The sequence below is a fragment of the Nerophis lumbriciformis genome, linkage group LG06 (genome assembly GCF_033978685.3).
Source record: "Nerophis lumbriciformis linkage group LG06, RoL_Nlum_v2.1, whole genome shotgun sequence".
Lineage (NCBI taxonomy): Eukaryota > Metazoa > Chordata > Actinopteri > Syngnathiformes > Syngnathidae > Nerophis > Nerophis lumbriciformis.
The window spans coordinates 41992581-42017516 of record NC_084553.2 but is presented as its reverse complement, the minus strand read 5'-3'; the positions used below and the strand labels follow the sequence as shown (position 1 = coordinate 42017516).

At 40.9% G+C, this 24936-nt stretch overlaps 1 protein-coding gene across 3 annotated transcripts in view; it reads right to left on the bottom strand.

Moving 5' to 3' along the window:
- mdga1 (MAM domain containing glycosylphosphatidylinositol anchor 1) overlaps positions 1-13823 on the bottom strand; it is a 535716-nt gene extending 521893 nt beyond the window's left edge. For all 3 annotated transcript variants that reach the window (XM_061964377.2, XM_061964378.2, XM_061964380.2), the window contains exons 1-2: positions 13381-13823; positions 6997-7086 (exon numbers count right to left, since the gene is read on the bottom strand). In XM_061964377.2, coding sequence (XP_061820361.2) covers positions 6997-7063 — 67 coding nt within the window. In that variant the 5' untranslated portion in view covers positions 7064-7086; positions 13381-13823. The remainder of the gene's footprint in view (positions 1-6996; positions 7087-13380) is intronic.
- Between the last annotated feature and the right edge of the window lie 11113 nt (positions 13824-24936).

The following is a 24936-nucleotide window of genomic DNA, read 5'->3' as shown; positions in this document are numbered from 1 at the left end:
GTGTGTGTGTGTGTGTGTGTGTGTGTGTGTGTGTACGAGGAGGACAGTTGTTTTGGCACTGTTGGTAAATAGAAAGTTGATCCATCACTCCCTTGTTATGTGTGTTTGATACACAGTACAGTATAACAGTGAACTTGTTTAGTAAACTGTTAGTAAAATATGGACTTTTGTCGAGGCTGGAAGCCATTATTCATGTTTACATAGTTTCTTACGGAATCATTTGCTTCAATATACAAACTTTTCTGCCGACCAACATTGCTCAACAACCAATAAAGTTTGTAAATTGAGGTTCCACTGTATATAGATTCACCGGTCACAGCATTAATTACACCTTGTGTGGCGCACAAAGCGGCATTTAGCAGCCTTTACAGTATGTCACTGCATGTCGCACGTCCGTGTTATTGTGCCTATCCCATGATTGTATGAAAATAATACTGTATTTTCCAGAATATAAGCCGCACCCACTAAATTTCCAAGAAATACTTTTTTTTTTCATATATTAGCCACACCGGACTATAAGCCTGGATACATACCGGTATGTTGTGAAATGAGATATTTACATGGAAAGATTTTGTAAATGTTTATTTACATATCTTAATTGTTTCCAAACGGCGCCTGTCACACGGCAGTAAAATGGCTGATCAAACAAAACAGAAAAGTCATTGATGTCTTTATTCATCCTTTATGAGATGAACAAAGTTTGTATCTTTTTTAAAGGTTCAAGATGTTTTTTAGGATTCTTCTTCCTTGTACTCTGTAAACACTATGAGTTTGAACCGGTTCTTAAAGTGGATCATTTTAGTACACGGTTAGATTTTTTTTTCTTAATGTATTCGATAATTTAGCTATTAGCAAAGAAATATCTATAGATTAGCTGCAGCTTTGTATAAACCACAGGGTTCAGAGCTTGGGGAAAAAAAAACAGCTTATAGTCCGGAAAATACTATAATTTATCCTTTCCTCAAACCAAGTAATAATGTCAGAATGGTCTTTTTCCTCTGATTTTAGCGGGTGATCTGATGTGTACACTGCACACCCAATCTGATTTTTTTGCCCTCAAGTGACACAGATCTGATTTTTTTTGCCAGTCTAAATTGGATCTTTTCAAATGTGACTTCAGTCTAAACACAATGTGACCCGAATGCGACCTGAATGTGACTTTTTCGTCAGCTTCGGGCAAGCTACGTCACTCGTGTGCGCTGGAAAGACGCAGTCGTCAGCGGAAGTGGATATTTCATCGCAACATCCGGTTTTGGTGAGCAAAGTCTATTTAAGATGGTGCATGCCTTGTCAATAGTGCGCAAAAATATTAGGCTATATGTATTATATGAATATATATTTTGATTCCGAAGAAATAGCGATTGTTGAATGATCGGAATTGACGGCGCGGCACATTTGCTTACATGTGAGTTGAAAAATAAAGCTCACATAGACCCACGCCTCCTCTACTTAACAGACAATAAAAGATTACAACCCACCCAAATATATTACAGTATATACATCCATTCATACATTGTATTACTTTCATTTACTTTCACGTAAAAAAACACTAATTTTTAAGGTGTTGCAACTTTTATTTTATTTTGTAATAATAGCGAGTTCCTTCCGGTCAACTTCTTTTGTTTTCACTTTATTGAACTGTGCATGCAAGTGACGTCGAGGCCACATTGGGGCCACATTGGGGCCCAAAAATCACATTTTACTTGCGATGTAAAACAGTCAGCTGGAAAAAGTAAGATCTAAAAAAAAAAAATTATATTATATTTTTGTTGACTGAACAATCTCGGATAAAATGTTGTGAACAAATAAAAACTAAAGTATGTTTTGTAGGAAATAGAGCTGGTGTGAGGGTAAGAAACGAGAAGGAAAAACGGCTGAAATATTCTCTTGCATCACGTAGCTTGCGTCCTGTTTACTTTTTTTTTTTTTTTTTTTTTTTTTTTTTGCCTTATTTGTATTTGACTTTATTAAATGTATTTATATTATCATTTAGTGCAGCCGGGCCGGAGCAGGAGGGGATAGAAAGAGAAAAAAAAAAGAAGACAGAGGGGGAAATTGTGGGGACAAGAGGGGGATTAGACAGAGAGACAAAAACAACAACAGCAAACAACAACAACAACAACAATAGAGCAACATCAGCAAATATGACATGTACAAATATGATGGTAAAAGTAATAGCAAATAAGCAGTTAGCGAAAAAAAAAAAATAATACAGAAATGACAATGAGCATTATTACACTACAAATGGATGAATACAAATACCAATAGAAATAGCGCTATTGATAATGAACAATACCAATAATTTACCTTTATTATCAACAATACAGTTGTTTAAATGCAACAATACATATACGTAATGATAACTTGAGATACGAAAGAATGCAGAAAAATGGAGGGGGAGAAAGAGAAGCAACCTACATTAACCTTGTAGATTGTTATAGTCACAATAGGTTAAGCTTTGTCAGTGTGCCATGTGTTACACCCAGTTTACCCTAGGGCAACAACGTTAATATATGTTTGATGAAACGTGATTATGTGCATGAGTGTAAGTATGCATATGTACTTGTATATGTACAGAATGTGTATATGTGTTTGTACAATGAATGTATATGTACAGAATGTGTATATGTGTTTGTACAGTGAATGTATATGTACAGTATGTGTATGTGTATGTTTGTATATTGAATGTGCGTGTGGATGTACGAACATTAGGTAGGTAAATATGTACTGTATTTGTGTATGTATGTGGGAGCGTAGGTACCTATGTACGTATGTGAGCATATGTGAATTTGCATGTACAATACATTCGACTCCCAGAGTGCGTGGGAGCCAGAGCACGGCCCCATCACCCCCGAGAGCCCAACCCACAAACAGGAGGCGTGGTGCCCAGGGAACCAGGGACCACCGCCCCCACGCAGCCAAGCCGGCCAGCGACAGGAACCCCAGAGCCCGACCCACCGTACCGCCCACAAGGGCCAGCAGCAGGCCGCAGACAGACGCACCCGGCAGAGGACAGGGCACGAGAAAAGCAGGGGACAGCCAGACCCCAAGCCAGCGAGAGACCACACCCCACACGGGCAGAAAGGCGAGACGCCCCGCCCGAGGGACCCAGAGACTCCCCGCAACCGGACGGGAAGACCGCCCCCGCCCCACCGGCAACCGGGCCCCCACGAGCCCACCCCCCACCCCCGGAGAGCGCGGCGAGGCCAGCCCCCGGCCACCCCACCCAAACCGGCCGCCGCAGGACCACCCAGGCACAGGGCCACGGGAACCACCCACCCCACCCGCAGGGACCCCAACGATGGAGATGGAACAACCAGCAACCGCCCCGCCGAGCCCCCCCCCTGAGGGAGGGGAAAAATTAAAAAATAATATTAATAAAATATATTTAAAAAAATAAATAAATAAATAAATAAATAAATTAATTAATTAATTAATTAAAATAAAAAAAAGAATTAAAAGAAGATCACAGACATGCTGACAAACAAGGTCACTACCCCAGCAACTGGCCGACTCGCAGCACCTTGGAATACCTTGCAGCACCAAGCTACCACAATAGACGCAGGGACTAGGCCCAACAGGCCCCAACCAAGACGGGCACCCGGAAGGGATGGACAGCGGGACCCAGGAGCTCCAGACACGCAGTTCGGATGCAGTAGCCTGAGGCGTCGACCCCCGTCTGACAGGCAGGCCCAGAGCGTACCCCCAGAAATATACATACATACATACATACACACATACACATACACATACACACATACACGTATACATACCCACACATACACATATATACATATACATACACATATGTACACATACACATATATAAACATACATACATACACACACATATACATACATATACACAGTTCGTCAGCCCCGACAGCCATCACGCGCGCGCGCTGCCACCAGTCACAACATCAGCCACACCCCTGCACCAGACCCAGCAGCCACGGGCGCCCACACCACAAACAAACGGCAGCAGAAACAGCAGCCGCAATAACCCCAGACAGCCAGCACCAGCCAATCAAATCAAAGCGATCAAAGAAAAACTGCGACCAGCAACCACACGCCACCAGGGCCACGGAGACCAGCCGGCGCCAGCCCGCCGGTCAGCCCGAACGCCAACACGCAAACAAGAGACACCAACAACCCCCCCAACCAAAAGGCCCCCCACCCCAACCCAAACCCGCACAAACACACCACCGCCCAAACAACCGGGACACAGCATCCAGACCAGACACGGGGGCTGCGCCGCCACCACACCAAGTCACCGACAGAGACCCCACAGCGCAAGGTCGGGCCACACGGGCACGGACCCCATCCAACAGGAAGTGAGACCCGCGCGACGCCACACACAAATAAATAATAAGATTTAAAAAAAATGAAATAAAATAAAATAAAAAAATAAAATAAAAAATAAAATAAAATAAAAATGAGTAATAATAAAAATAAAAATAATAAATACATTAAAAATAAAAAATATATATATAACAATAATAAATGAATAAAAGCCTGGCAGGCCACCAGACCGCAGTCCCCGCCGGCCGACGAGGCAATGAGGGGTGCGCCGAACCCCAAACCCCCCATGCATGTGTACAAGGCCCCCAGAGTGTCTACTGTGTAGTTAAAATTGTTTACTTTTAATGGACGTTTTACTCATAAACCAGAGGAAAAGACGTGAAGATGGACTGTACGACCCCAGAACAAGTGGGGGCAGAAGACGGGCGAATTTGCAACACTATTCGGCTGTTCAGGTCATGGGACACGAGAGAACTATGTATTTGAAAATAAACAAAACTGTTAACTATTGCAACAACCTTCTAGTGTTAATGTTTGTGTGTTCATGTGTTATTGATGTTTAAAATACCTTTGTTCGTGAACATACCATGTCTGAAAGGTTATTGACGGAGAATGAGAAAGTGTGTGTAAAGAATATGTGTCAGACTTGAACCTGTTGTTAGCACAAGATTAGCAGTAAAAGTTAAAAAGAGTGTCGTTTGTGTGACTTCTTCTGAACGCAATAACACAATAAGCTAAAAAAACGACACATTCAGTAATTATTTTTAGAGTACATAATAAGTACATAATATCCGTTTGCATGCAAATGTTGAATCACTGTCGCTTTATCTCATATAATAATTTGTGCATTTCAAGTACGTCTACTCTCCTGACTCTTCTTCAAAAGCTGACCAATCACAGCTCTGTGGTCCGCGTTGCTGCTGATATGAAGCTAAGGTTATTTTTTTCGTTTTTTGGGGGTGTATGCGGGAGGGTACGCAGGGGTAGGAGCAAGGCGGCAAGAGTATATATTCTCCTTAACACGGCAGGCAACAGAAGGAAGCTCGATGACAGAATGTACCAGGATGCCCATATAAGTACGTCAATCTGTGACATCACAAATGGTCCACTGTTAAAAAAGGAGTCCAAAACTCCGTATTCAGGATATGCAAAAATGCGTGCATGAACCTCAAGATTTCACACTTGTGCATTGTTTAACACGAGAATACAGCATTGTAACAACATTTATACGTTCAAAAAGATTAAATTCATCGTAAGTCCGCTTAAAAGTTATTGTCACGTGTAGTTTTTAGGGCTGAGTTAATGTGCAGGAAAAATATTCTTTATAGGAAAAACATAGTGAAATTTAATAGCAGCATGGACAAATAATTGTACTTGACAAGACATCCTATATTAATATTTGTATATCTAAAAATTAGTAGGACTTTAAGCTAGAAATAAGTATTTTTGTCTGAAAACAAGCATTACTTGTATTTCTTAAATTAGCCAGAATCTTTAAACAAGATTTTCTATGTGCGGGAAACCAAATATCAAATTTGATTAGTTATTTTCTCAATTTTAACATTTCAAAACTAGAATATAAAAAATATAATTCATGCTAAAATCAAGATTAGTCAATGACTAAAAATAAGTGGAAGAATAAGTGTGGAAACTTCTAGGAATTTTTTTTTTTTTTAATCTTGGCAAGTGGCAAAAAATTTGCTGTGTACCAAGTAGAAAATAATTGAGAGGGAAAAGTAGCATAGCAAAGTCTAACTCAGCATGAAAGATAGTGGTATTAAACGGAGGAAAGAGGGAAAAAATGTGTTATAAGGACCAGCAACTGGAGATACAACATGGTGTGCCAAATGTAAGCTAATTGACTGCCTATGTGCTTTAAAGCAGTGGTCCCCAACCTTTTTGTAACTTCGGACCGGTCGACGCTTGAAAATTTGTCCCACGGACCGGGGGGGGGGGGTATGGTATTTTTTTTGTTTGTTTGTTTTTCATAAAAAAATACAATCAATCATGTGTGCTTACGGACTCTATCCCTGCAGACTGTATTGATCTATATTGATATATAATGTAGGAACCAGAAATATTAATAACAGAAAGAAACAACCCTTTTGTGCGAATGAGTGTGAATGAGTGTAAATGGGGGAGGGAGGTTTTTTGGGTTGGTGCACTAATTGTAAGTGTATCTTGTGTTTTTTATGTTGATTTAATTAAAAAAAAAAAATTTTTAAAAAGTGTATTTTGTTTTTTTTTATTTCTTGTGTACCAATCGATCCACGGCCCGGTGGTTGGGGACCACTGCTTTAAAGCACCACAAATGAAGAGTCGGGAGCTCCGTCACACACAGGAAGTTGAGAAAGCAAAAGCACGAAAGCATAAATAGAGTTAAAAACAGGAACAACAACACAAAAGACCAACTCTGTCCTTTCAGTTATGTCTTAAAATGAACCACGGTTAACTTATGTTTACACTTGCATGATAGTTCCCTATGTTAAAAAGGTTCCATGATGGCTGCAGTTTTGCTCTGCATTAGTTCCACTGTATGGGGCGGAACTAATAAAGTCACCACTTTTTTTCCCCTAAAAATGTATTAATACTGCTGATCTCCTAAAAGCCACCTTTACAGCTTTTAATTAAAGTGGTAAACAACAAACTGATGCACTGATGTACTGTATGATAATAACAATTTGTCCTTCTTACCGTAAACTCCTTGGCAGCGAGCAAGCGGATAGACGCTAGAAAACAACAAAATCCAGAAAAGCTCCATGTTCAGCTGCACTCCGTCATAACCTGCACAACACAAACAACATCCAACTGTCACTGCTCAGTGCTTGTTGTCCACGTGCTTGACAAAGAAAAGAAAGAATTGGGCCAATTGTTTTTCCTTCATTTCCCTTTAAGCCATGAAAGTAATATTCCGGAACAAGCTCCACGGCGCTACAACATTTCATTCAATTGAAAAGGCGGGTAATTCAATCACAAATGGTGGATTATAGAAAGCTTACAGGCGAGGTTCTGTTATAGGACATCAGCGGTGGACACGGATTGTTTTGGTGAGCACGTTAGCGTGACCACTTTTCCCTGCTCCTCGCGCCGAGGTGCTGAGGACAGGTGGAGCGGGTCGGAAGGATGTGTTATATAACATGCCGGGGGAGGTTGGCAGGGGGGGTCACGCACTTGACCCAAACACACCCGCACGTTTGCCTCAGATCAATAGAATGTCATCACAGGCCACACAATTAGGTACAGTGACAGCATTAAATAAATAATGGCTTAATCCCACAATATGGTCATTATTGTGGATGTTTGCATAATATGTTGACCTTTTTGACGAGGTAATCCAAGTATTAAGAGACACCGCTCATGCACTATGATGCAGCACACTTCCACACCACATGCAAGTTATTGCTACATTTCTAAACATGGTATATGACAAACATACAGTACGTTATATTCTTAAAGGCATACACTTTAAATGCAAAGTTTTGTATACCTGCATGTTTTTTTTAATAAGTTTCCCATTATGAAGATAACCAAAACATTAGTTCAGTAAGATGCAGCACACTTCTACACCACATGCAAACTATAGATACATTGATAAACTACATGACAAACATAAATTAGTTTTTGTAGAGGCATGCATCTTAAATGTGAAGGCAGTTTAGTAAGTTTTCTCATATTTTTACCATCTTGAAGATAACCAAAATAATACAGACATTGCTAAGTATGATGCAGCACACTTCCACGCCACATGCTGTAGCTACATTTTGAAACATGGTATATGGCATACATTCTTTATATTTATAAAACATACATTTTAAATGCATGATATTGTGAAGCCAGTTTTATGGATATTTTGTAATATTTTGACCATCATGCAGATAACCAAAATATTAGCTCAGTGGGATGCAGTACACTTCCACACCACGTGCAAGTTATTGCTACATTTCTAAAAACATGGTATATGACAAACATACAGTACGTTATATTCTTAAAGGCATACATTTTAAATGCAAAGTTTTGTATACCGTATTTTTCGGAGTATAAGTCGCACCGGAGTATAAGTCGCACCTGCCGAAAATGCATAATAAAAAAGGAAAAAAACATATATAAGTCGCACTGGAGCCCGGCCAAACTATGAAAACAACTGCGACTTATAGTCCGAAAAATACGGTACATGCATGTTTTTTTTAATAAGTTTCCAATTATGAAGATAACCAAAACATTATTTCAGTAAGATGCAGCACACTTCTACACCACATGCAAACTATAGCTACATTGATATACTATATGACAAACATAAATCAGTTTTTGGAAAGACATGCATCTTAAATGTGAAGGCAGTTTAGTAGGTTTTCTCATATTTTTACCATCTTGAAGATAACCAAAATAATACAGACATTGCTCAGTATGATGCAGCACACTTCCACGCCACATGCTGTAGCTACATTTTGAAACATAGTATATGGCATACATTCTTTGTATTTATAAAACATACATTTTAAATGCATGATATTGTGAAGCCAGTTTTATGGATGTTTTCTAATATTTTGACCATCATGAAAATAACCAAAATATTAGCTCAGTGGGATGCAGTACACTTCCACACCACATGCAAGTTATTGCTACATTACTAAAAACATGGTATATGACAAACATACAGTACGTTATATTCTAAAGGCATATATTTTGCATATATGCATGTTTTTTTAATAAGTTTCCCATCATGAAGATAACCAAAATATTAGTTCAGTAAGATGCGGCACACTTCTGCACCACATGCAAACTATAGCTACATTGATATACTATATGACAAACGTAAATTATTCTTGTAAAGGCATGCATCTTAAATACATAACAATGTGAAGGCAGTTTAGTAGGTTTTCTAATATTTTAACCATCACGAAGATAACCAAAATAATACAGACAATGCTCAGTATGATGCAGCACACTTCCACGCCACATACTGTAGCTACATTTTGAAACATGGTATATTGCATACGTTCTTTATATTTGTAAAACATACATCTAAACGCATGATATTGTGAAGACATTTTTATTGATGTTTTCTAATATTTTGACCATCATGAAGTTAACCAAAATATTAGCTCAGTGGGATGCAGCACACTTCTACACCACATGCAAACTATAGCTACATTGATATGGTATATGACAAAATTATTTTTGTAAAGGCATGCATCTTAAATACATAATATCGTGAAGGCAGTTTAGTTGGTTTTCTAAAGTTTTTACCATCTTGAAGATAACCAAAATAATACAGACATTGGTCAGTATGATGCAGCACACTTCCACGCCACATACGCTAGCTACATTTTGAAACATGGTATATTGCATACATTCTTTATATTTGTAAAACATACATCTTAAACGCATTATATTGTGAAGACATTTTTATTGATGTTTTCTAATATTTTGACCATCATGAAGATAACAAAAATATTAGCTCAGTGGGATGCAGCACACTTCTACACCACATGCAAACTATAGCTACATTGATATGGTATATGACAAAATTATTTTTGTAAAGTCATGCATTTTAAATACATAATACCGTGAAGGCAGTTTAGTTGGTTTTCTAATATTTTTACCATCTTGAAGATAACCAAAATAATACAGACATTGGTCAGTATGATGCAGCACACTTCCACGCCAGATATTGTAGCTACATTTTGAAATATGGTATATGGCATACATACCTTATATTTGTAAAACATACATTTTAAACGCATGATATTGTGAAGTCAGTTTTATGTATGTTTTCTAATACTTTGACCATCATGAAGATAACCAAAATATTAGTTCAATAAGATGCAGTACACTTCTACACCACATGCAAACTATAGCTACATTGATATGGTATATGACAAACATAAATTATTTTTGTAAAGGCATGCATCTTAAATACATAACACTGTGAAGGCAGTTTAGTAGGTTTTCTATGTTTTTACCATCTTGAAGATAACCAAAATAATACAGACATTGCTCAGTATGATGCAGCACACTTCCATACTGTAGCTACATTTTGAAACATGCTATATGGAATACATTCTTTATATTTGTAAAACATACATTTTAAACGCATGATATTGTGAAGCCAGTTTTATGTATGCTTTCTAATATTTTGACACTTCTACACCACATGCAAACTATAGCTAAATTTATATAGTATATGACATACATATATTATTTTTGTAAAGGCGTGCATCTTAAATGCATAGTATTGTGAAGCCAGTTGTGTTTGTTTTCTAATATTTTGACCATCTTAATGATAACCAAATCATTAGAGACATCGCTCAGTATGATGCAGAACACTTACTCCACACCACATGGCTACATTTCGAAACATGGAATATGACATGCATTCATTATATTTGTAAATGCATACACCTTAAAAGCATAACATTGTCAGGCCAGTTTTGTATGTATGCATGTTTTCTCCTATTTTGACCATTTTGAAGACAGAAGATAACCAACATATTAGAGACATTACTCCGTATGATGCAGCACACGTCTACATCACGTGCAGATATGTTATATTTGTAAAAACATCTTAATTGCATAATATTATGAAGCCATTTTCGCATGTTTTCTAATAGTTTCACCATCTTGAAGTCAACAAAAATATTACAAGTACCTCTCCAAATGATGCAGTACACTTATACACAGCATGTAAAGTACAGCTACTATCATAAATGCCTTCTATGAAATATACAGTATACATATCTTTGTAAAGGTATAATGCACATTTGTTCAAAGCTAGTGTTGTATGTATTGGTGTAATACTGCAAACTACCATTACAATACTGTCAAAATTAAGCTCTAAGCATTTTTTATACTGCTCAGTTACAGACTATCTAGAGCGGGGGTCAGCAACCCGCAGCACTTTACTGCCGCCTTAGTGGCTCCCTGGAGCATTTTTTTTTTTAAAAGATTGAAAATGGAGAAAGATGGGGAAAAAATATTTTTTTTGTTTGTCTCATTTTGTCCACCAAAAGTTTGATGCTGTGTTGTGAATGTTGATGTTATTGACCTGTTGGAGTGCTAATCAGGCATATTTGGTCAGTGCATGACTGCAAGCTAATCCATGCTAACATGCGATTTAGGCTAGCTGCATGTACATATTGCATCATTATGCCTCATTTGTGGGTATATTTGAGCTCATTTAATATCCTTTACTTTTATCCTCTTTGTATACAATTTAGTTTTGCATGTCTCATGACACGTTATCTGTATGTAATATCGGCTGCATGTCAGATAGTTGTTTGTGTGCCATGTTGTTCCAGACCACAGCAAACATTACCATAGCTTGCCAAAGATTGTAATAAATCTGATGGAAGAAGACAGCATGCCATTTCCTTTAACTTGGACACACACGTCTATACCTTTGGTCTATAAAAGCCAGTAATTTCCAGGAGTTATCTCGCCTTCTGAATAGCCTCTGATTTACTAATGGTTTCTAATGTTGTAAAAATGTGTCGAATAAATATTACATTTCAACATTTCTGTCAACGAAGATTTGCGACACAGTCATTTTGATAGTAGGCTATTATAGCTAATATAGACACTTACGTCATGTGTTGCCTTCATTATAACTCTTATATACGGCTTTTAATTTTTTTTCCCAGACAGATTTATTCATATTTTTGGTCCAATATGGCTCTCAGCACAGTGGAAGAAGGGGTTAGTGCGTCTGCCTCACAATACGAAAGTCCTGAGTAGTCCTGAGTTCAATCCCGGGCTTGGGATCTTTCTGTGTGGAGTTTGCATGTTCTCCCCGTGACTGCGTGGGTTCCCTCCGGATACTACGGCTTCCTCCCACTTCTAAAGACATGCACCTGGGGATAGGTTGATTGGCAACACTAAATGGGCCCTCGTGTGTGAATGTGAGTGTGAATGTTGTCTGTTTATCTGTGTTGGCCCTGTGATGAGGTGGCGACTTGTCCAGGGTGTATCCCGCCTTCCGCCCGATTGTAGCTGAGATAAGCTCCAGCACCCCCCGCGACCCCGAAGGGAATAAGCGGTAGAAAATGGATGGATGGATGGATGGCTCTTTCAACGTTTTGGGTTGCCGACACCTGGTCTAGAGCTGTGGTTCTCAACCTTTTTTCAGTGATGTACCCCCTGTGAACATTTTTTTAATTCAAGTACCCCCTAATCAGAGCAAAGCATTTTTGGTTGAAAAAAAGAGATAAAAACGTAAAATACAGCACTATGTCATCAGTTTCTGATTTATTAAATTGTATAATAACAGTGCAAAATATTGCTCATTTGTAGTGGTCTTTCTTGAACTATTTGGAAAAAAAGATATAAAAATAACTAACAACTTGTTGAAAAATAAACAAGTGATTCAATTATAAATAAAGATTTCTACACATAGAAGTAATCATCAACTTAAAGTGCCCTCTTTGGGGATTGTAATAGAGATCCATCTGGATTCATGAACTTAATTCTAAACATTTCTTCACAAAAAAAGAAATCTTTAACATCAATATTTAGGGAACATGTCCACAAAAAATCTAGCTGTCAACACTGAATATTGCATTGTTGCATTTCTTTTCACAGTTCTTTTTGACAGACATTTTAGTGAGAAACCTGAGCTTGTGCTTCACTGAGTTTATGAACTTACATTCATAGTTTGTTGAAGTATTATTCAATAAATATATTTATAAAGGATTTTTGAATTGTTGCTATTTTTAGAATTAAAAAAAAAATCTCACGTACCCCTTGGCATACCCTCAAGTACCCCCAGGGGTACGCGTACCCCCATTTGAGAACCACTGGTCTAGAGGAAAAACAATTGTACCTCCATTTGGATGGTGGGATTTTTTTTTCCTAACTTTTTGGTGAAATGACTCAAATGTAGTAATGCACAACCTGACCTTAGTCTGTATCAAACTATGTAAAGATTGTAATATAACTTGTCAGAATGCACAACATGATGCCTATTTATTATTAACGTCAGATTATTTAATTGCAACAAGAGATTCGAATGCAAAAGTGCATGTACATGGCAAAGATAAGATGAATATTGTACAGGACATAAAATGTCCAATCAATCTATACCTTGCCTCGGTAGGTGCGGTCCTGAGGGTCAGCCTGCTCCCCGGCGCAGCGCGCTCTCCTCCCGGCTACGCTCGGAGGATTCCACCGCTGCACCACCACGGAGAAGCCCCACACCAAAATTAAACCCAAAAAAAGTTATAAATCCTCCAAAAAAAAATCACTTAAACGACTTCCCAGGGCAGTAAAATATTTCCTTGACGTGTTCCAACTTTTACACCTTCAGCTTCATTACAACCCAAAAAAACAATGTTTTTCAAGGACTTCTTGGCAAAAGTGGAGTTGTGCAGTGTGACACACAGGCGTCCGATTGTTGTGTGCGTGGTGGAGGAACTCTGGCCAGGCGTGGGTGGAGCGCCGCGACCTCGGCTCCCGAGTGAGGACGGAGGACGACGAGGAGGCTCAATCAGAGCCGTGTCTGTGGACTCCGAGTGATGCCGGCCAAGTGGAAGATGTGCGCGGACTGAGAACGACCGCCCCTGTCTCAACACTGAGAGAGAGAGAGAGGGAGAGGGAGTGGGGGGAGGCGGGGGGGGGGGGAGAGAGAGAGAGAGAGAGAGAGAGAGAGAGAGAGAGAGAGAGAGAGAAGTGAACAGGTTGTCTGCACAAGAACACTTCTCTGTGTCTACTCGGCTGCTGCTCCGCGGTTGCCGTGCCATCGAAACACCGACAAATTGGAAGACAAAACACCAAATAAAGTTCTTTAGAATTGTTATTGTTCCATTTCCTCCCCTGTGGGGCAGTTTTTTTTTTAGACGGCAAAATTACCCGCAAGTCTTCTCTGTGCTGCACTTACTAGCATGGCCACAGGAGGGCGCGCTTCCGAGCTCATCGCTATAGTTGAATATGTTCAGCCAGGACAGTTCATTAGGGACAATGGCTGCTTCAATGTAGATATCTGTACAGTGTATCATACATATATACATCATATCATGCTATAGCATATATGTGTAGATGTATATATACATCTATTTTCTACCACCCCTCTCGGGGTCGCGGGGGGTGCTGGAGCCTATCCCAGCTGCATTCGGGTGGAAGGCGGGGTTCACCCTGGACAAGTCTCCACCTCATCGCAGGGCCAACACAGATAGACAACATTCACACTCACATTCACACACTAGGGACAATTTAGTGTTTCCAATTAGGTGCATGTCTTTGGAAGTGGGAGGAAGCCGGAGTACCCGGAGGGAACCCACACAGTCACGGGGAAAACATGCAAATTCTACACAGAAAGACCCTGAGCTCGGGGATCAAATCCAAGACCTTCTTTTTGTGAGACTGAGAATGTTGAGGAATACTCATCAAACACTTATTTGGAACATCCCACTGGTGAACAGGCTAATTGGGAACAGGTGGGTGCCATGATTGGGTATAAAAGTAGATTCCATGAAATGCTCAGTCATTCACAAACAAGGATGGGGCGAGGGTCACCACTTTGTCAACAAATGTGTGAGCAAATTGTTCAACAGTTTAAGAACAACATTTCTCAACCAGCTATTGCAAGGAATTTAGGGATTTCACCATCTACGGTCCGTAATATCATCAAAAAGTTCAGAGAATCTGCAAAAATCCCTGCACGTGACCTTCGATCCCTCGGGCGGTACTGCATCAAAACGCAACATCAGTGTGTAAAGAATATCACCACATGGGCTCAGGAACACTTCAGAAAACCACTGTCAGTAACTATAGTTCGTCGCTACATCTGTAAGTGCAAGTTAAAACTTTACTATGCAAAGCCAAAGCCATTTATCAACAACACCCAGAAACGCTGACGGCTTCGCTGGGCCCGAGTTCATCTAAGATGGACTGATGCAAAGAGTAAAAGTTTTCTGTCGTCTGACGAGTCCACATTTCAAATTGTTTTTGGATACTGTGGACGTCGATTCCTCCGGAACAAAGAGGAAAATAACCATCTGGATTGTTATAGGCGCAAAGTTCACAAGCCAACATCTGTGATGGTATGGGGGTGTATTAATGCCCAAGACATGGGTAACTTACACATCTGTGAAGGCACCATTAATGCTGAAAGGTACATGCAATTTTTGGAGCAACATATGTTGCCATCCAAGCAATGTTATCATGGACGTCCCTGCTTATTTCAGCAAGACAATGCCAAGCCACATGTTACATCAACGTGGCTTCATAGTAAAAGAGTGTGGGTACTAGACTGGCCTGCCTGTAGTCTAGACCTGTCTCCCATTGAAAATGTGTGGCGCATTATGAAACGTAAAATACCACAACGGAGACTGTTGAACATCAAGCAAGAATGGGAAAAAAATCCACATGAAAAGCTTCAAAAATTGGTCTCTGTCAGGCTTGTCCCTGACAGTTTGACTGTGTTTTAGTTTTTCCTCTGCGTTTGTCTTAGTTTTCTGTCAGCGCTTTTTATTTTGTCTTCTATTCCTGATTGTCTCCCTGAGTGCTGCTTCCCCTCAGCTGTGGCTGATTGGCACCTGGCCACACCTGGTGTCAATCAGCCAGCTGCTATTTAAACCTGCCTTCCCCTCCAGTCAGTGCTGGATTATTGTCATTGTCATTGTCATTACTACCTGTCTTAACACTTGTCGTTGTAGCTCTGTCTACTTTTGTTTCACTCTGCTCATGTCCTAGTTCCTTCGTGTCACAGTAAGTGTTTTTGTTTCTTGTCCAAAGTTAGCCTCTGTGCTATTTTAGTTCATAACCAAGTTTGTTCTCCGCCTTGTGCGCGCCTTTTGTTGTTACCCTTTTGTTTGTTGTTTTGCCTTAGTGTTTAATTAAATCATGTTTTCCCGCACAATGCCTTCCACCTTCTCTGCATCTTGGGGTTTGTGTCCTACAAACTCTGACAGTCTCCTCAGTTCCCAAACGTTAACTGAGTGTTGTTAAAAGAAAAGGCCATGTAACACAGTGGTAAAATGCCCCTGTGCCAACTTTTTTGCAATGTGTTGCTGCCATTAAATTCTAAGTTAATGATTATTTGCAAAAAAAACATTATGTTTCTCAGTTTAAACATTAAGTATCTTGTCTTTGCAGTCTATTCAATTGAATAGAAGTTGAAAAGGATTTGCAAATCAGTGTATTCTGTTTTTATTTACGAATTACACAATGTGCCAACTTCACTGGTTTTGGGTTTTGTGTTTTGATACTTTTCAATATTTTTCTAAATAAAGGGGACCACAAAAAATGGCATTATTGGCTTTATTTTAATAAAAAATCGTACGGTACATTAGTATTGCAATCAAAGAACAATTTTGTACTTAAAAAAATAGTGAACATACAAGACAACTTGTCTTTTAGTAGTAAGTAAACAAACAAAGGCTCCTAATTAGTCTGCTGACGTATGCAGTAACATATTGTGTCATTTATCTTTCTATTATTTTGTCAAAATTATAAGGGATAAGCTGTAAAATTGATTATTAATCTACTTTTTCATTTAATGTTAATATCTGCTTATTTTCCGTTTCAACGTGTTCTATCTACACTTCTGTTCAAATGTAATTACTTATTCTTCTGTTGTTTGATACTTTACATTAATTTTGGATGATACCAAAAATTTAGGTATCGCTCCGATACCAAGTAGTTACAGGATTATACATTGGTCATACTCAAAGAACTCATGTGTCCAGGGACATATTTCCTGAGTTTATAAACATAATATGAATTTTTTTTAAAGCAAAAAAAAAATTGTGACGATAAAACATATCGATGTAATCATAGTAGTATCGCCTTGATACGCTCGTGTACTGTATAGCTATTCCTCGTCTTGCAGAGATGATACTTGTAAGAAACGTACTTTATTTGTCGCCATGGAGGCGAGGATTAGTGATTTAGAAGTAGCTAAAACACTGCCGACTGTGGATGGATTTTAGCTGCTAGTTAGCTAGCCATGTCTTAAAGCACCTCTTCCTGAGGGCGTTTCAGTGTTATAACTTCACCTTTATCTTTAGTTTTTAAGCCAAAATGCGTCCGTTCTTCCTTTTCTAGTCTACACACCTTGTCTGCTTGTAAGTACTCTGTGATTGTGCGCTGCCGAATCTGCTCCTCTGCTTGTTAAACCAGCAATGTCACGAGGTAAGATATATATATATATGTATATATATATATATATATGTATACCGGTATATATATATATATATATATATATATATATACATATAGATGTGTGTGTGTGTGTGTGTGTGTGTGTGTGTGTGTATATATATCCATCCATCCATCTTCTTCCGATTATCCGAGGTCGGGTCGCGGGGGAAGCAGCCTAAGCAGGGAAGCCCAGACTTTCCTCTCCCCAGCCACTTGGCCCAGCTCCTCCCGGGGGATCCCGAGGCGTTCCCAGGCCAGCCGGGAGACATAGTTTCCCCATGGCCTCCTACCGGTCGGACGTGCCCGAAACACCTCCCGAGGGAGGCGTTCGGGTGGCATCCTGACCAGATGCCCGAACCACCTCATCTGGCTCCTCTCGATGTGGAGGAGCAGCGGCTTTACTTTGAGCTCCTACCGAATGGGAGAGCTTCTCACCCTACCTCTAAGAGAGAGCCCCGCCACCCTGCGGAGGAAACTCATTTCGACCGCTTGTACACGTTATCCTGTCCTTTCGGTCATAACCCAAAGCTCGTGACCATAGGTGAGGATGGGAACGTAGATCGACCGGTAAATTGAGACCTTTGCCTTCCGACTCAGCTCCTTCTTCACCACAACGGATCGATACAGCGTCCGCATTACTGAAGACGCCGCACCGATCCGCCTGTCGATCTCACGATCCACTCTTCCCTCACTCGTGAACAAGACTCCCAGGTACTTGAACTCCTCCCCTTGAGGCAGGATCTCCTACATATATATATATATATATATATATATATATATATATATATATGTCTTAATAAGGTTATCCAAAAAATAGTGCTCGATACCGTAGTAGAGCGCAATATATGTATGTGTGGGAAAAAAATCACAAGACTATTTCATCTCTACAGGCCTGTTTCATGAGGGGGGGTACCCTCAATCATCAGGAGATTTTAATGGGAGCATTCGCATACCATGGTTTATATAGGGCACAGAGTGGGTGGGTACAGGCTGATTTTTTTCCCACACATACATATATATATACATATATATATATATATATATATATATATATATATATATATATATATATATATAGTCTAGGTTTCTGTGGTTTATCCGTTATACAGTGCTCAATACCGGGGTAGTGTCAACAAGGGGAATTTGGGGTGTTGTGTTTTCCCGGAATGCAAAGGAAAGTTGGCGCGGGCAAGGCATGAAGGTGAGTACATATTTATTTTTACACCAACAAAAAGAACCAAAGGCGCACAAGGCGAAAGTACAAAAACTTGGTTAATGAAACAAAACTTGCACAAAGGCAGAAGTACAAAAACTTGGCTAACGAAACAAAACTTGCACAAAGGCAGAAACTATGAACAAAAAACAAAAACTTACTTGGCATGGAACTATGGTAGCATGAAGACAAACAGAGTTAACAGGGGTGTCAGAAGTAGCATGGCATGAAGTGAGCAGAGATGTGATAGGATAATGTCACCAGGACGATCAACAGAAACAGACAGGCTTAAATAGCAGTGACATGATTAGTGACAGGTGTGCGAGTGCAAAGCGTGAGACAGGTGCGTGACATGAGGACAGGTGAAAACTAATGGGTAGTCATGGAAACAAAAACAATGGAGCGTAAACAGAAACTAAAGAGTCCAATAACTAAACAAAACAAAACATGATCCAAAAGACATGACAGGTAGAGCGGAATATATGTTACGTAAGGAAAAAACACAAGAGGCTATATCATCCCTACAAGCCTGTTTCGCAGGTTATAAAATATAAATGATAAAATCCCTATTTTATATTACAAAATATAAAATCCCCTGACGAGCAGGGTAACCTGCGAAACAGGCTTGTAGGGATGATATAGCCTCTTGTGTTTTTTCCTGAGGTAACATACCTGTATATTCCGCTCTACCCTGGTATTGAGCACTGTATAACGAATAAACCACAGAAATCTTGACTATATATATGTATATTTGTATATGTATATATATGTGTATATATATGTACTCAGTGGCCTAGTGGTTAGAGTGTCCGCCCTGAGATCGAGAGGTTGTGAGTTCAAACCCCGGCCGAGTCATACCAAAGACTATAAAAATGGGACCCATTACCTCCCTGCTTGGCACTCAGCATCAAGGGTTGGAATTGGGGGTTAAATCACCAAAAATGATTCTCAGGCACGGCCAACGTTGCTGCTCACTGCTACCCTCACCTCCCAGGGGGTGGTCAAGGGTGATGGGTCAAATGCAGAGAATAATTTCGCCACACCTAGTGTGTGTGTGACAATCATGGGTACTTTAATTTTATATATATACAGTATGTGTGTGCGTGGGTGTGTGTGTGTGTGTGTGCGTGTGTGTGTGTATATATATATATATATATATATATATATATATATATATATATATATATATATATATATATATATATATATATATATATATATATGTATATATATATATGTATATATATATATATATACTTATATATAATCATGTAATTGTGTTTGAGCGCACATTCTTCTTTATGTTACCTACAAGAATCAAATTATAAAAATGTATAAGCATCTGAAATTCAATAGCCTTAATAAAACATTACTAAAAATAATAAAAAATAAAAGTTCATGAAACATTTAACAAAATAATATTAAAATATGATTAAGTTATTCATTATGAAGCAGAGGCAGTTAAGGGAATAAAAACAATTGAACGCCTCCCTAGGGAGGTGTTTAGGGCACGTCCGACCGGTAGGAGGCCACGGGGAAGACCCAGGACACGTTGGGTAGACTATGTCTCCCGGCTGGCCTGGGAACGCCTCGGGATCCCCCGGGAAGAGCTGGACGAAGTGGCTGGGGAGAAGAAAGTCTGGGCTTCTCTGCTTAGGCTGCTGCCCCCGTGACCTGACCTCGGATAAGCGGAAGAAGATGGATGGATGGATGGATGGATTCTAAAACCAAACTATTCAATTGTCAATGCCAACACAGTACATCTAGTATTTTCTTCTATGATAATAATAAAATAAACGCTTTCTTATCAATGGGACAGTGCAATCTGTATCTCTTTAAACTAAAATAACAAGAAAGTGTCTTGTGTAAAAATGTGCTTCCTTGAAGTTAAATACGTAAAGTGACTCACAGTTCTGCCTATTCAATATATGATTATCATTATTAGGAACCTCTCTTCAATATCAACGCCTGCTCCGCTTGCTTCACGCTGTGCTTCACTTACTGCAATTCAACGGTATAAAGCCTATTTAAGGACACAGAGAAAAGGCGTACATCATGTACACCTCACTATTTACATACACAGAAGTGTGAGTCACTACGCTCACGTAAACATTACGTAAATACACATTCATTATTCATAGTGTCAAATATTCTTAGCATCATTTACTGCATTGAGACACTGTGCTCTTGATGCACAACACCTACAGTACACCTACTGTATGATAAATAATATTCACTGTGCATGGCAATTCCCAGAGGAGCAAACATGTTTCTAACGTTGGCGTGCACAGTTGGAATTATGGTCGGACATATTCCCATGGAGTACAATCAAGCATCTCAAAGTGCTCTCCATGTCGACATTTAGATCAAAAGCACCGTAGTCTAATGCATTATCATTAAAAACTCCTCCTAAGAAAATGGCACTGACTCTAATGTGGGTTATCATATCTCCAGTATGTGGAATATTCCTGCAGACATTTGAGAGGAGGAAAATGGAGACGCATTAGTGTGAGTGCAGTTATTGATAAGCAGACACTAAAAGATGTATGATATTTATCATACACAGTTTCCAGGCACCCTAGTCTGATGAGCCCATAGGAAGTAAAGGTAATGGAAAAAAGAATCCGTTCCAGGGTCAAACTGATGCCGCCGAAGCAAAACATTTTTGCACATTTTTGCACTTGCAAGATCTTTTCGCTCACAACTTTTTAGCATTGCATTAGAATGACACAACAAACACTGAATACATCTCATTGGTTGAAAGTGGAAGTGGAAGAAAGCTTCAGTCATCTTTAGCTTGCATCAGATGGCCCAAACACATAAGGACAGTGTTGTTACATGGAAAAGCTACCTGGCAACTTGCAAACAGGGAAACGTTGCACAGATGATAGCAAATTTACACAGCACTATGGAGTTCACCTGAAAAAAGAGGAGGTTCTGGTGGAAATAAACTTTATTGCCTGGAAAACAGCGGCCGGATGTCCACCCCAAAGATTGTTGTTACTGTATTAGAAATACACAGCAAATACTGAAGAAATCGAAATGGTGAAAAAAACAATATTGTTAGTTTCCTGGTGTTACTGTAATGGTCATTTAAGGCAGTGGTCCCCAACCACCGGGCCGTGGCCCTGTACCGGTCCGTGGATCGATTGGTACCGGGCCGCACAAAAAATTAAAACAAATAAAAATAAATAAAAATATTTTTATTAAATCAACATAAAAAACACAAGATACACTTACAATTAGTGCACCAACCCAAAAAACCTCCCTCCCGCATTTACACTCATTCACACTCATTCGCACAAAAGGGTTGTTTCTTTCTGTTATTAATATTTCTGGTTCCTACATTATATATCAATATAGATCAATACAGTCTGCAGGGATACAGTCCGTAAGCACGCATGATTGTATTTTTTTTATGACAAACAAACAAAAAAACACTAGATCACTGATTAAAAGTCTACAGCTTTTCTACATTGCATTATATTCCATTTCTAGATCTATGTCTATCATTACCATCTTTATCTATGTAGTATTTGCCATCACTGGTACTCTTCTACTGTTACACCACAAATAAATAACAATAACACAATAAACAATAATAGCAACAGGTGGTACAGTGGGATACAATAAAATAGTGCAACATGTCTAGAGTCCTTAAGTGTGTCAAAACTTGGTCCTGGGTGTTAGCTTTTCCGGGATGCAACGGAAAGTTGGCACGGGCGAGACGGGAACCAAGGTACATGATTTATTTATTTTAAAAAAATCAAACAAAAAGCGCGCACAATGGCGGAGAATAAGCTATGAAACCAAAAGACTATAGCAAAAAAGTACAAATGAAAAGCACGCACAGTGGCGGAAACTATGAACAATTAAACAAAACATTAACTGTGGCTTGAGAAACAAAAACTTACTTGGCATGGAACCGGCATGAAAAAGGAGCAGCAAGGATCATAAGGGTGTGCAGAAGCATATATGGGGTGCGAGGTCGTCAGGCCGAACAACAGAAAATGAATTAACTTAAATACTTATGGACATGATTAACAACAGGTGCGTGACTCAAAACAGGTGCGTGACATGACAGGTGAAACTAATGGGTAACTATGGTGACAAAACAAAACTGCACAAAAAGTCCAAAAAATAAAGCCTGATCACACAGACATGACAGAGCCCCTCCCTTAAGGACAGATACCAGATGTCCAAAAAAAAACAAAGATCAATAGTCATGGGAGGGCGGGAGGTGGACATGGCGGTGGGTCGCCAGCCCAAGTGGCCCCGAATCCACCGAGGCAAAGTCAAGTGGCGGCGGCGAGTGGAACGCCGCTGCAGCAGGCGAGGCGGGCGCCCAGGGATTGGCCACATTCGTGGCCGACTGGGAGGTGGGCGCACTTGGCGTGGCGGACGACCAGGTAGCGGCCATATCCGTGGCCGACGAGGAGACAGGCGCGTCGTCAACTTGGCAGGCGTGGCAAGTCAGGCGGCGAAGCTCGGCGTGGCGCGTCCGGCGGCGAAGCTCGGCGTGGGTCTTGGTCTTGGTCTAGGCGTGGGTCTTGGTCTTGGTTTTGGTCTTGGCATGGCGGGTCTTGGTCTTGGCATGGCGGGTCTTGGTCTTGGCATGATGGGTCTTGGTCTTGGCATGGCGGGTCTTGGTCTTGGTCTTGGCATGGCGGGTCTTGGTCTTGGTCTTGGCATGGCGGGTCTTGGTCTTGGTCTTGGCATGGCGGGTCTTGGTCTTGGCGTGGAGGGTCTTGGTCTTGGACTTGTGGAGCTGGTACCGGAGCTTGGCGTCATGGAGCTGGTACCGGAGCTTGGCGTCGTGGAGCTGGTACCGGAGCTTGGCGTCGTGGAGCTGGTACCGGAGCTTGGCGTCGTGGAGCTGGTACCGGAGCTTGGCGTCGTGGAGCTGGTACCGGAGCTTAGCGTCGTGGAGCTGGTACCGGAGCTTGGCGTCGTGGAGCTGGTACCGGAGCTTGGCGTCGTGGAGCTGGTACCGGAGCTTGGCGAGGAACTTGGCGTGGTGGAGCTGGTGCTAGCCTTGGTGCGGCGACAGGTGCTAGCCTTGGTGCAGGTGGAGGTGGCCTAGCTGGGGGTTGCGGCTTGGCAGGTCGGAAGACTGGTGAGGGCGGTCGTGCTGGAGGCTGTGGCTTGACAGGTCGGAGGACTGGTGGTGGCGGCCGTGAGGGAGGCTGTGGCTTGGCATGGTGATGCCGAGCCACCCCACCAACACAGCTCCCGACCCCAGCCCCCCCCTCAAGGGGCGGATACCAGACGCGCTCCCTGCGGTCTGGAACTCTCTGTAGGGGTGGGCGGAGGAGGGCAGAAACTTCCCCATTAAATTGTCCAAATTGTTTTGTTTTTTTATCCCCCACCTGGGGTTGTGTGGGCGGAAAAAAAAAAAATTGTGACGGGGGCGGGACTTGAGTCTTGGGGGGCGGGGCATGAGTCTTGGGGGGCGGGGCATGAAATTTGGGACGTGGCTTGGACTGATTAGACCTGATTTCTAAAAACATGTTTTGATAATGTTTTATCAAAGTCATGGCATTAGAGTTTTTAGCTGGAGGCGGGTGATCTATAGAAAAAGAGTTGAAAAAAAAAACCTGGTCTGTGATGTCATCATGGGGAAGCCGGGCAGACTGCTGCATGCTTCCGCCCGGAGGGGGAGGGGCTTGTGGGAGCGGCGTGTCCTGCAGGCTCGCGGAAGTCTTTCCTGGCGTCCCTCGCCTTTGGCGGCGCTTCCGTGGCTGAGGTGACCTACCGATCGGCACCAACTTGCCTCCATTCCCCCACATCATCCCCCTGCGCTCCCTGGGGGAAAAGCGCAGCGTCTCTGCCTCCATGGCGCGCAGCACCTCCCAAGAAGCCTCATCCAAATTGTCCAAATCGGCCAACTTACGTGCGGAAAAGCGGGTCTGCTGACGACCTACTGTCAAAACTTGGTCCTGGGTGTTAGCTTTTCCAGGATGCAACGGAAAGTTGGCACGGGCGAGACGGGAACCAAGGTACATGATTTATTTATTTTAAAAAAATCAAACAAAAAGCGCGCACAATGGCGGAGAATAAGCTATGAAACCAAAAGACTATAGCAAAAAAGTACAAATGAAAAGCACGCACAGTGGCGGAAACTATGAACAATTAAACAAAACATTAACTGTGGCTTGAGAAACAAAAACTTACTTGGCATGGAACCGGCATGAAAAAGGAGCAGCAAGGATCATAAGGGTGTGCAGAAGCATATATGGGGTGCGAGGTCGTCAGGCCGAACAACAGAAAATGAATTAACTTAAATA